Raw genomic sequence first — 13,209 nt, 5'->3', positions numbered from 1 at the left:
CACTCTCCTCACTCACGCCCACGCTCTCTCTCTTTATCTCTCTCTTAAATCAATAAAATAAATCTTAAAAAATAAAGAGGGGAGCAATGCTTATTTCACAAGCTTGTTTTAAGGAATAGGTTAGATAAATGAAGAAGAGTTCTGCAAACAGGAATTACCATAACAGTAGGAGTTGGTGAGCACCCTCCCTCCCTCTCCTGGGAATACAGGGTGTATTCTGATCCAAATAAATCCTAAACAGGACCAAGTTCTGGCCCATCTTTATGGACTGAGAAAACAGACCCAACATCCTTCCTGGAGCCATAAAGCTTTATTGGCAGGTCAGGGAAAGAGCCAGGAGTAGGGTCCCTCCCCTCCTCTCCCATGGCCCTACCCAGGGGCACCCCCTCCGCAGGAGAGCTGGAAGCCCAGGGGGCTGCTGGACTCAAAGAGCCTTGGGGGTGGGCAGGTTGTTGTAGTGGGCGTCCTGGCCCTCCAGCAAGCTGCGGTAGGTGGCAATCTCCTGCTCCAGCCGTGACTTGATGTCCATAAGCTGCTGGTACTCCTGGTTCTGCCGTTCAGTGTCCGCACGCACATCGCTCAGCTGGGCTTCCATGCTGCTGATCAGAGCCTGGATCTGGGCCAGCTGGGCTCCAAAGCGGGCCTCTGTTTCCGCCAGTGTGCCTTCCAGGGCAGCTTTCTGAGGACAGGGAGAGGGAACGAGATTAACCGGAGGCTGGTTCCCAGGGACGGCATGGGCACAGCCATGACCCAGGCTGTGCAAGGCTACGTGGGCACCAGTGCATCCCACGGGGCAGGGGGCACACACCATGCTTAGCTGAGACTGCAGCTCGATCTCCAGACCCTGGAGGGTGCGCCGCAGGTCAGTGACCTCCGTCTTGCTTATCTGCAGCTGCTCTGTGTGTCCAGCCACCTCCCGACTCAGCTCCTCAGTCTGCAATAAAAGAGGCAGAAGAAATAAGCCCAAGGCAGAACTCGCCTGAGAGTGTGAAGACCTCTCTCCCTGCCACCTCCCCAAAGGGAATCTGCTTCCCCCTACATACCCGGCTGGTGAACCAGGCTTCAGCATCCTTCCGGTTCTTCTCAGCCATGACTTCATATTGGCTTCTCATGTCACTCAGGATTTTGGCAAGGTCAATGCCAGGAGCGGAATCCACCTCCACACTGACCTGGCCACCCACCTGGCCCCTCAGGGCACTGATTTCCTGGAAAGACACAGCAGCGGAGATGGGCATGTCTGAGCCCAGAGCCTGCTGGGCCTGGGCCAGGTCACACTCCCCCATCCCCCAAACAGAAAGGGGCTAGTTCAGGGGAAGACTAAGGAGCCAGCACAAGGAGACAGACCAGGGGGACACCATCCACTGCTGGAACCCTGGGAGCCCTGCTCCACACCCAAGGCCATGCCAAGGGTACAGCAAGGTGACCATGGTTGAGAGGATACAGGCTACCCAAGTGTCCTCAGTCCTGGGAAGTTGGGGTGGAATGGACAGAAGCCCAGCCTGAAGCCTACCTCCTCGTGGTTCTTCTTCAGGTAGGCCAGCTCCTCCTTCAGGCCTTCGATCTGCAACTCCAGATCAGCTCTGGCCAAGGTCAGCTCATCCAGCACCCGGCGCAGGCCATTGATGTCAGCCTCCACACTCATGCGCAGGGCCTGCTCCGTCTCAAACCTTTCAGAGGAAATGAGTGTTGTCAGACCAGCATTTCCTCAGAACCCCTGGAGACTTCCCTCCCATGTCCCCCAGGGTTCAGGAGTCCGGGGAGTTGGGGGTTGCTTCAGGCCAGCTGGGGTGAGTGAGAACAGAATCCAGTAGCCCCTGCCACCTGCACTGAGCCCCAAAGGGTCTGGGATTGCCCCTCCTTCCCTGCCCCGGCTTCTGCAGGTCTCCAAGGCCAACATAGACTCACTTAGTTCGGAAGTCATCCGCAGCCAGACGGGCATTGTCAATCTGCAGGACAATCTTGGAGTTCTCAATGGTGGCACCAAGAATCTGGAAGATAAGAAGCAGGAAGATGGCACCAGTTCAGCATACTGGCACTCCCTGCCCCCTTTCTCCCTAGAAGAGAGCAAATTAATATGCCTCTACCGCCTAGAGACCAAAGCCCCAGCCATGTCTCAGCTGTCCAGTGGCCTGCTCTCTGGGAGGTCTTGGAATCAATCCATGCCCAGGAGCTGGAGCTGGAGAAAGCATTGTCAGGGACGCTGAGCCAGGGGTTAGGGGATGATGTGGGAGGGCAAGGAGAGAAGTCTGAGAGGAAAGTATCTGAGATCTGCACCCAGGGAAACTCTAAATGGTCTTACAGGAGGCAGACTCTAGTGATCTGCAAACCAGATGTAGTGTTGGGGTACCTTTGTCTGTACCCCCCATTCAAAGCACTTTCTGCCTCAGGAAAGGGAACTCCCATTTGTTCAGCATCTGCTATGCGCCAGTTACTTTGCACCTCATCCTTCATGCCAGGTCAGCGGGTATGCCTATTTCAGAGAGGCAGGAAATGGAAGTTCAGGATTCCTTGACCTGTCTGAGGTCCCTCTGCTGTGAGGTGCACATTCACAGCCTTGACTGAGGTACTTGGGTTTATGTTTCTCAAAGAGCAAGTCACAACTCATCATCAATCATTGTACTGGGAGGTAATTTGCATAGTTTTTTAATGAACCTGAACAGAATACAAAACATAGAAAGAGATCACCCACAGTATGGTAAGAATTGTTTCAAGAAAGTGTTCCCGGGGTACCTGGGTGGCTCAGTTGGTTAAGCAGCTGACTCTTGATTTCAGCTCAGGTCCTAATCTATAGGGCTCTATACTCTGTGGGGAGTCTGCTCGAGGATCCTCTCTCCCTCTCCTGTCCCTCTCTCCCCTCTCCTTTCTCAAATAAATAAATCTTAAGAAAAAAAAAAAAAAAAGTTTTGCTTCCATTTTGAGTGTGTATGACAGAGAATGGATGAAGATACATGGTAAAATGTATTTCTTACTGTTAGGTTACAATTTTTAAATTGTGTAAGCAGTATCCTACTTTGTTGTTTACAACTCCGGCTGTCCCTCCTTGTCCACAGGTCTGGTCAGTCTGCTCTATGCCCCTGGCACCTGGCACCCAGCACCATGCTGGGCACACAGCAGGCACTGGGCAAGGCCGCGGAGAGCTGCGAGTTTGGGGATCCAGCACGTGGGGATCATTAAATGTCCCACTGGCTTCTGATACATTTCTTGGAGGCAGAGCTCCCAGCTTCTCCCTGAGGGTGGAGACCAAGCCCCACCCTACATGCCCTTAGGAGCTCCTCTTAGACTCTACAGCTCCAGCACCCCCAATCCCAGGACTCTCCACCCACACGGAGCTATTGCCCAGAAGGACCCCGGGGAGGGGGCGCTGCCCGCCTTAACCAAGTCTGCAGGCCATTAGCATATGCCCCCTCCCGTTCTTCCCAGAAGTTCCGAGTCCGGTGAGCCCACCCTCCCTGGGCGGGGCAGGAGGGGCTTCAGCCTGGAGCGTGATGGAAACCAGACGTGCCCCAGCGGAGAAGAGGAATGCAGAGGGGCCTGCGCCGGGGGCGGCAGGGGTGGGTCTGGCGCGGGGTGGACTGCATTCCTCCCAGGCCAAACTGATGCTGGTCCCCGGGCGGCTCGAAGCACCGTCCCGTCTCCCACTCTTTCGGAAGCCCCTCCCAGGCCCCCCCACCCGCGCGCCCCGCCCACCAACCCGCCCCCTTCTCTGACACCCGGACCTCCACTTCCTGCCCCACCGGCCGGCCCCCCTCACCTGCCCCCAGCTCCCTGCCCCACCCGCGGCCCTCCCACGACCTAACGGGCTCGCTCCCGCCCCGCCGGGCGCTGGCTCGGCTGCCTGCCGTCCCGCCTCGGGCCTCGCCCGGCCCGCGGGGCTGGGTTCGCGCGGCAGGTGCACCTTCCGCAGCTGGGCCGCCGCCCACCTTGTCCCGCAGGTCCTCGATGGTCTTGAAGTAGTGGCTGTAGTCGCGGGCGGGCCCGGGCCCCTGCCTCTGGTACCAGTCGCGGATCTTCACCTCCAGGTCGCCGTTGGCCTCCTCCAGGGCGCGCACCTTGTCCAGGTAGGAGGCCAGGCGGTCGTTGAGGTTCTGCATGGTGAGCTTCTCATTGCCCGCCAGCAGCCCATCGGACCGGCCCAGGCCGCTCGTGAAGCCGCCGCCGTAGCCCCCGGAGGACGAGGACACGAAGCGGGCGGAGGACACAGACACGCCGCGGCCGCCCGAGCCCCCGTGGATGCTGGGCGCGCGGAAGGCACCCCCCGGCCCGAGGCGCAGGGAGCCGCCGCCCAGGCCCCCGAAGGACGAGGTGGCGGACGAGTGGCGGTAGCTGTAGGAAGTCATGGCGAAGGAGGACGCGGGCCACACTGGTCGCAGGAGCAGCGGTGGGCGAGAGGAGTGGCGAGGGCCTCACCTGGAGACTTTTATGCCTGGGGCGGGCCGAGGCGGGGCGGGGTGGGGGGGGGAGGGTAAGGGGGGGAGTCGGGGCGGATATCTGAGCCCCGAGGAATTTGCAGGCTCCTGAGTGCAAATATGGGCACTCTCCCCATTGGTCCGTTCTTGGTGGCTCTACCTCCAGCTCTTCCTTCCTGCGGCCCTGCAGGGAAACTGCCCCACCCCAGCGGGCTCCGGAGCCGGACTGCACACCTCCTGTCCCTTCTTCACCCCCATCACACACCTAGACACCCTCATTCACATTCCAGCCCTCCCCCATGAAGCCCTTAAGATTAACCCAAGTTTGACACACACACACATACACCGCCCAGGAATGAAGTCCCTCTGAGAGTGGACTCCTATACCCCATCCTGCCTTCTCCAAACCCCCATCACTCAGAGACCCTTCTGGAATTATGTTCTGAAGCAGCTCCCTTAGGATGGGAGTTAAACACTTCCCCTCAATACATTCAGAAGGTTCCTACGCCCACTTGGAATTACAACCTGCCCCTTGGGGATCACCCACACCCTGACTCCCTCTCAGGCCCCCAGAGAGGGAGTTCTGGCCACGGCCTCCTAAGACAAAGCTGCCCCGCCCTGCTGGAGCCATGCAAAGCCCTGGGGTGAGCACCGGCTCCTGAGAACAGCTGCCAGGAGGCTTCTGCAGCTGCACTGGAAAGGCCTTCTTGGCAACCCCAAACTCAAGCCAGACCCCACCTGGGGCAGACCCTCACTGGGGCTTCTTCCTGCCCACCCCCTCCAGAGCAACCTCTACCCTCCAGCCCCCAAATCATGCATTCGTTCAACACAGATATACTGAAATCATGATGGGGAATCCAAGCCTGCAGGAGGCAAATAACTTGCCCATGAGACATTTAGCACTTGCTACACAGAGACAAAAATGGGATAGAATCCCTCCCCCCTTGTGAGCATCTGGAAGGAGCGTGTCAGGCTGAATCCTGGAACCTGACAGGGTCCTTCCTGTCCTAGCACCTGGATGAACACTGAGCTGCTAGGCACGACCAGGGTACTTCCACAATAAGAGGAAGGAGCCCTCCTCCCTGCACACAGCCCTCAGCCCTGCTCTTCATCCAGTGCAACAATTCCACCCACCCTTTTTGATCACTTGGAAGGGCCAGGCCCCCTGCCAGACACTGCCTGCGCCTCACCTTAGTTGCTGTTCTCAAGGACCTCACCCCTCCTCAGAACTGTCCCCATGGTTCCTTAGGTCAGAGCAGTCACCCAGTCGCAAGACAGAGGCCCTATGCCCTTTTGAGATGGTGTTAGGGAGGTAGGCCAGCAACAGGCCTCAGTTTCCCCCCTGTGAAATCTCAACCCTCCTTTCTGCATACTATCACCTGGTCCACTTGTGGCTAAAGGAAGATTTGTCCCAGCCTCTGAAACCAGTCCCAAGAAACTGCCTCCCAGACACCCACTTATCCAGGAGAGGGGGCCAGGAAACCACCTACACACCCCCTAACTCACCAGGAACAGCCCTGAGCCGTGCAGGAAGGCCAGCCTGAGGCTGTTTAAACTAGTGAATCAGACCTGCAAGAGGGCCCGAAGTGCCCAAAAGGGAAAGAAGGCCAGTGTGACCCAAGGCAGGCCCTGAAATCAGGGTGGGGCTGGGCCTTCACAAAGGTCGTAGCTGCCAGGGCTGGTCTGAGGTGAGTCACTCTTTATTTGACCCTGAAAAGGAGGCCTGCTCCTTGTGGGCCAGATAGTTGCTACGCACACACAGCCCCAGCTGGAATCTGTTTTTCTGGCCTCATAGGAAGCTTTGGGAAGGGACTTTGTGGAAGGAAACAAGAGTAGGACCAATAGTCCCCCACTCTCACCCCCAAATATTAAGGGATTGTGAGCTCCTTCAACTCCAGAGAAGCTTCAAGTCCCAGTGCCCACCCCAGGGCCATAATCATAGATCAACCAACCCAGGGGGGTACAGCTCACAGTCTTTGCACATCTCGTCTCATTGGATCCTCCCAGCCAGCAGCCCAGCCTGTTTCACACAGGAGAAAACAGAGGCTCCGAGAGGAGAGATGACTCGCTGGGTCCACAGCCAGGTGTATGCCTTCCAGCCTCTCAACCCTCAGCCCCATGGCCGTGGCCAGGGTTCCTGAGTATGACAGAGCTGCTGCTTTCCCTTTCAAGGAAGTCCCAGCTCCAGAACAACTCCTTTGGGTCCTGTTTCCAGAATCTCATACCAACTCTGAAAGCAGTAAACCCCAGACTTAAATGCAGGTGGAAAAATCCCCCACTCCCACTCTCTGGCCAGAACAGTGCCCTGCACCTTCCTCCCTGTGAGCTGTATGGTTATGACCAGGTCTCTGGTACACCAGGAACTCAGGAGAATGATCGGAACAGGCTGCCCTCCCCAGAGATGGAATCAAGGGGTCAAGCGGCTGCTTGCTGCACATTCAGTAACAAACTGCCCGCAACCAGCAATCTCCAATCTGCCCCTGTTTGACTGGAGGAGCTCCCTTCCCAAGCTCTGGCCCCCACTGGTGTCTGCAGAACCCTAGCACTGTGAGATCCCAGTGGGAAAGGGAGGCACTGTTATAGAAGATCAGAAACACTGCTTGTTTTGATTCCCTTTTAGAGAGTTACAGTGCATGGTACCAAAAGCTCTGATAACCTGAGTCATTTGTAAAATAGAAATTAAAATAGTAATAATAGTAACAACCTAGTTCACGGGGTTCTTTTGAGGGTTAAATAAGATGGTGCTTGTAAGGGTGCCTGACACATAGTGAGCACTCAAAAAATGTTATTGTGTTATATAATTTAATCATGAAATAATAATATCACAATATTTAAAAGTATTATATAATAAATATGTGTATTTTTATATCATAAATATTATTATATATTATAGATTATTCTAAGTATTATTATTTGACTTGGTCCGACCAACATTTACCAAGTATACTGGATACTGGAATCTTTTGTCAGGTAACACCTATTAATAATCCATATGTCACAAGAAAAGCTGATCCACTCCAAGGATCAACTTGAGGCTCAAAGAGATTAATAACTTGACCCAAGGTCCCCAAAGAAAGTAAGAGTGGACCCCGCATTCAAGCCCAGATCTTTAATGGCCTAAAGCCACAGCACCAACCAGAAATGCTGTGCTCCTCTCATAGGATGGAGGTCAGGTTCCCTTCTTCCACTGTTCTGGAACAAGAGTCATCAACCTGGGAAAGGCAGAGTGTCACCTGTTAAGATCCTAACTTGTCCTCCCTGCTCCAATACATGATTATTTATTTGGTCAGTCCATGGGTCATTGAAGCAAAGCTCTGAGTTCAGCCCCTCTAAGGAGGTAGAGTGCATGTGAATAGAGCAGAATTACTAAACTGGAGGAGAGAAAGATAAAAGTGTGCAGATTACAAGAACTTTGTTGTGTAAAGTAGTAACCCTTCCCTAGATACCATCCTCTTCCCCCAGGGGACCATCAGCGAGGAATGCTCAAGGTACTTTCTAACCTGTGCCTTCCTTCATTGACCCTGTATCTGGGCCTGTCCCCTAGCTGCCAGGCATAGTACTAGGTGCTGGGATACAGGAGGGAAGCAAGATTTTGCTGCTTCTAAGAAGCTAACAATCTGGCAGGGGATTATAGAGACGTATTAGTTTTGATGAAGTGTGTTAGATTGAATACTCACATTAATTTCCACTCCTTCCTAAAACCCTGTTAAGCTGACAAAGAATATTGGGGAGAACAAAACAAGAGGCAACAGTAGATGATTAACTCCCACAAAACGTTGAAAGCCCAAACAAGAAGAAGCTGAGACCAGGGCTTGGGAGCACAGGGAGCTCCACAGAGCTCAGGAACCAGGGTACCAGGTGCCCTGAGCAGAGAAGTAGAAGATAGGACTGTGAATAGTCTGGCTGGAAGTTTCCATAAACAGCACCAGGCTCCCTCTCCACCCCACCCTCACTCCCCATCCAACTGAGGGCAGTCAGGAGAAGACAGGAGCTTTACTCTTTCCCATAAGCCTAGCAAAAATTACGGAGTCCGATCCTGTCAAGTGTTGGGGAAGCTGTGGGCAAAGGAACTCCCTCAAACATGGCAGGAGGGGAGTTGTAGTGACCGTTTGGCAGGCTGATTTAGCAGTCTTCCCACAAAAATCCACATACCTCACAAGCCACCAGTTTCGCTCTTTCTTGGTTACCCCAAAGAACTCCTTGGTCATAGGTTCAAGGAGGCATAAAAGGATGCTCTCTGAAGCACCATTTGTCAGAATGGAAAGACAAACCACTGGTGACAGTTGAGTAAAACTGGGTAACAAACAATGAGTAATGTCAATAGACAGTGACACAAAAACCCCTGAAAAATGAGGTCTTGGATAAAGGTGGAGAACAATACATAGGATAAATTGATGCTGGCATACACTTAAAAGGTGACTTCTTTCTACATGTACATATGATTATGCACAGAAGCACAGAGATGCAGGGGGAAATGCACCAGACTGAAGACAAGGATTGCCTCTGAGCCTGGTGAAGGCTCCTAGTCAAGGGGAACCCACACTTATCTCTCCTGTTCTAATTTTTACAAGGATATATTTATGCGGAACCTGTTTCGTGTTTATGTATTAACAGGTAATAATTTCTTTTTTTAATTTTTTAAATATTTTATTTATTTTTTTAAGTTTTTAAAAAAAGCAGCAGAGGGAGAAGGAGAAGCAGGCTCCTACTAAGCAGGGAGACTGACACAGGACTCAATCCCAGGACTCTGGGATCGTGACCTGAGCCCAATGCAAACACTTAACTGACTGAGCCACCCACTTGTCCCCAAACATATACTTTAGAAATTACTGCAGGTTCCATGCGATGAGGAGGCTGGCAATACGAGGGAGGCAGACGTGGTCTGGGGTAAGGAGACCAGTTTAGGGATGCGCTTTTGGGCAGCCTCGGTAGTGCAGCGGTTTAGCACTGCCTGCAGCCCGGGGTGTGATCCTGGAGACCCGGGATCGAGTCCCATGTCGGGCTCCCTGCATGGAGCCTGCTTCTCCCTCTGCCTGTGTCTCTGCCTCTCTCTGTGTGTGTGTCTCTATGAATAAATAAATAAAATCTTTAAAAAAAAAAAAAAAAAAAGGAAACCAGTTTAGGGTCTGCTGATTTAGTCCGAGTTACAGATAAAGAGGCCCTGAATTAAGTGCTAGCAGTGAGCATGGGTTGTAAGAGACAGAGATAAATATTGGCCATGCTCCGAGGAGCTCAAGACCTCGCTCTGGCCTGGTGCCCAGGTGCGTGGTGTCATAGAGACCCAAGGCCAGCAGCCCTGGTCTGACTGATTCTGTGGCAGCTCATCTCTGTCACTTTCCACCAGTGGGAACCCAGGAAAGGTGGGGCAGGGCAGGCTGGGTCAGGATGGCCCCCCGGTGTTCCTCTTCAAGCCCCAGGGGAAGAAAAACCAGCCTGACAGGAACCAGGGCCAATTCTGGGGGAGGGGAAGAAGCTCTGAGTCCTTGGGAACTGCCCCTTGTCCAGGCAGTGGGGGAAGGGAGACGGGCAGCTTCCCCTTAGGTGCCACATTCCACACTTTGGGAAGACAGAGTGCCTCTCCCTCCTGAGGGGCTCAGTGTACGTGACGGGGTACAGGCTCCTCTGCACACAAGGAGGGGCCAGGGGGCCACCTGGCCAGGGGTGCTTCTCTCTGTCTTGGCCCTGGGCTCTTGGAGCCCCATTGGGAGCTCCGTGCCAAGCCTCAGCCCATCCCACCTGGGCTGGGACACGGGGAGGGCCAGACACAGGACAGACAGAGAGGAAGAAGAATGTCTGGTGTCTGCCCTGATTCCACCCAGATGGTCCTCGGCTCCCTTTCCAGCCAGATAACCAGCTCACTTCCCTCCCTCCAGGGAAGCAGCGCTGCCTCCCTCAGGGACCAAGGCCCTAGGAATTGGGGCTCTTTCCATTTCAAAACTCATCTGATCCTGTGAATCCCTAGGTGGACTCTGCAGACTGCTTACTAACCTCACCCCCCTAAGGCTCCTGTCCAGCAACTGAAATTGTCTTCCTCAAAATCAGGTGTGGCTCCAGGACATGGGCTACCTGGGCAGTTTCACTAAACACCTACTGTGCACCAGAGGCTGACAAGTGGCCTTGAGGGCAACATCCCTGCCTCCTTCCTCAGGCCTGGAGAATCCTCCCTCCTTACCCACTTCCCCCCTTTCCCTAAATGTCAGGAACTCTAGCTCCTCTTTCAAGCCAAGCACTCAGTTTAGGCATCACCTCCTCTGGCACCTCCTCCCTGATGCACTCAGGCTGGGCCAGTTTTTCCCACTACTGACCCCCACCCCCAACAACCCCCTGTTAACTCTCCATATTAGACGCACAGCTCTGTCTCCCCAACCAGACTCCCAAGCTTCTCCACTGCATCTGGTCCCAGGGCTGACTCCAGCCCTTAGTGAATGATTAATGAGTGTTTGCTGGGAAGCGGTACAGAAAAGCCCTTTTTTTCATTCAACCAATAATTATGGATCACCCTTTATGTACCAGGTAGCTTTTGGAGTCTGGGCTTCAGAAATAAAATGGCCCAAAACTCGCTGCCCTCCTGAGCTTTCAGTCAGGGTGCGGCAAACACAATGTAGTTCTAGCAGTGAGGGGTGCATGGGGAGGAGCTCATCAGGGAAGTGGTGAAGAGCCACTAGCAGAGGGAGACCATTGCAGGAATGCCACGAACAGGGACAGAGACGCCTCAATGAGGCAAAGGAGCCTGCAGACCCCTGGGCGAACCAGGCCGAGGGCAAGGCAGAGGCAAGCTCCCCGAGGCGGAAGGAGCCAGGTGTGTTCCAGGAACACCCAGCCCTGCCAGCTGGGAGGGGCAGGCCAGGGGAGGGGTGTGCAAGAGAGGAGGCCCAGAGGAGGCCAGGTGAGAGGACAGTGTGAAGGGTGCAGTCCCATTCTCAAGGGCTGGGCTTCTTCCTGAGAGCTTTGGTCAAAGCAGCACTAGGAGCCCTGGGGCTACTCTCTGGAGATAGGTGGGTGGAGGGTGGAGGGCAAGGGTGGAAGCTGGACATCTGGTAAGAAGCTGTTATAAAGTCCAGGCAGAGATGCTGAGAGCTTATTCAGGGGACTTGTGGGAGGGTGTGTGAGAAGTGGCCTGGGGGTGTCCTGAAAGCAGAGCCAACAGGTCAGGCTGGTGGTTTGTTTGCAGAAGAGGGAAGAAGAGGCATCCAGGTGACTCTTAGCTTGAGGCCCTAGCCTGGCGTTTGCATTGCAGTCAGAGGATTGGTCTGGGGTCATGGTTTATCTGATTCTCTTCCAGATAGACAGTGGTCACCCCAGGGTCATCCCCGGATCTGGATAATGTGGCAGCATTAGGTTCCAATTGGGTTCTACTCGCCAAGTACTCACTGTGCCCAAGTCTGACAGCACTGACACCCCATGAGGGAGGGACAAGGACTGAAGGCTGTGCCCATCCAGGCTCTGCCCTCACAAGCCCCCTGATGGGGTAGGGAGTAGGGAGGTGACCTTTGACCTGCGGTTTTCTAAATTCCCACCAAAGCTACAATGAACATGTATCACCTCTCTAATTGGAGGTGAGGGGAGATTATATATTTTCAGTTTTGACTTGCCTCAGGCTCCCCGGGCTTCAAGCTGGCAAGTGGGGCCCAGCAGGCTTGGGGTCAGGAGGGTCAGGTTAGCTGAGTTTCTGGAAAAGCTGCTTCTTTCCTGGGAGAGGAAGACGGTCAGAGAGGAGGAGGGACATTCTTCAGAGCAGCTGGAATTCTTCAGAGCTGCTCCTGAGACAGAAGGCTGAGCACCCCCCCACCCCCCCACCCCCGCCCCTCCTGGCCCCTCCTGGCCCCTCCTGGCCCCTCCAGGCTCCAGCCAGCTGCAGGGTAAACATTCATTAGCAGACGCCACAAAGAATCTGATAACAAGGTGGACTGCCGAAGCTGGGAACAATAGGAGTGCCCAGGTCTTCTGGGGTCTGATGAGTGAGATGCCCTTTACCCAGACAAAGAGCAGCTGAAGCCCCACTCTCGCCAGGGGCCCGGAATCCAAGGGGCATTTTGATCAATGGACAGTTGATTGGGCGGGAAAGGAAATAGACACCCTTGTCCGAGATACACACACACACAGAGCATTATCAGAGGACAAAGCCTCATTGGCTCCCATGGGCACCTCACTGCTATTCCAGGCAGGACCTATCAGATGCCAGCCGCAGCGCTCGCCAAGGTGCCTTGAGCACCAACCTGAGGCCATCAGGCTGGGCCAACACCAGAGGGGCCTGGGGAAGCAGCTAGGAAGCCACAGGGCTAGGAAGCCCTCCTGTCCCTGCCCGAGGCCCAGCCCCCCTCCAGTGGAACGTGCTGGAGATGGGGAGGGGACATTCCCTCTGCAGGCTTCATCTGGGAACTGGGCAGGGGCCTGTGGAGACCAGAACATCCCGCAAAGACATCAGTCCCTGATCAGTAAACACACAGCGAGGGCCCCTGGCACACAGAAACCAAACAAACACCTTCACACAGAGAGAGATCTGTATCTGGAGTTTCTGAAGGAAGATTTTGGGCTCCCGAAGGGGGAGGGGAGCCTTCAGGAACTCAGAACTTGCCCGTTTTGCCAAGCCTATTTTATCTTGTCCTTAGCCTCATCCGGACCCTAAGAGACATTAGGCATCTGCTGTGAGCCTAGCAAAATGGATCAGAACTCTCACCCTTGTGGGATGTGAGTGTAGAAACCTCTTTACCCAGAAGTTTCCAAGCGTGGCCCACAGAGCCCTCAGCACAGAGCAGCCGCTGGTCACCTATACTCACACACACTAGTGCGTTCAGTCACATATA

General features: G+C 54.4%; 1 protein-coding gene across 1 annotated transcript; it reads right to left on the bottom strand.

Annotated features, from left to right (window-relative positions):
• Positions 1-288: 288 nt before the first annotated feature.
• KRT19 (keratin 19) lies at positions 289-4,638 on the bottom strand. Its single transcript, XM_025987124.2, has 6 exons — positions 3,921-4,638; positions 1,906-1,988; positions 1,511-1,667; positions 1,044-1,205; positions 809-934; positions 289-679 (listed from the first exon to the last, which is right to left on the bottom strand). Exons 1-6 carry the CDS (start codon positions 4,335-4,337, stop codon positions 425-427), a joined length of 1,200 nt encoding a protein of 399 aa, XP_025842909.1. The 5' UTR covers positions 4,338-4,638; the 3' UTR covers positions 289-424.
• Between the last annotated feature and the right edge of the window lie 8,571 nt (positions 4,639-13,209).

The sequence above is a fragment of the Vulpes vulpes genome, chromosome 2, assembly GCF_048418805.1.
Source record: "Vulpes vulpes isolate BD-2025 chromosome 2, VulVul3, whole genome shotgun sequence".
NCBI classification, from domain to species: Eukaryota; Metazoa; Chordata; class Mammalia; order Carnivora; family Canidae; genus Vulpes; species Vulpes vulpes.
This window is presented reverse-complemented; position numbering and strand designations above follow the sequence as displayed.

Coding starts and splice junctions, on each gene's coding strand:
- KRT19 (XM_025987124.2), bottom strand. CDS start 4,337: ATGACTTCCTACAGCTACCGCCACTCGTCCGCCACCTCGTCCTTCGGG. Junction 1,989..3,920: donor TCGAGGACCTGCGGGACAAG/GTGGGCGGCGGC, acceptor CTTATCTTCCAG/ATTCTTGGTGCCACCATTGA. Junction 935..1,043: donor AAGCCTGGTTCACCAGCCGG/GTATGTAGGGGG, acceptor CTTTTATTGCAG/ACTGAGGAGCTGAGTCGGGA.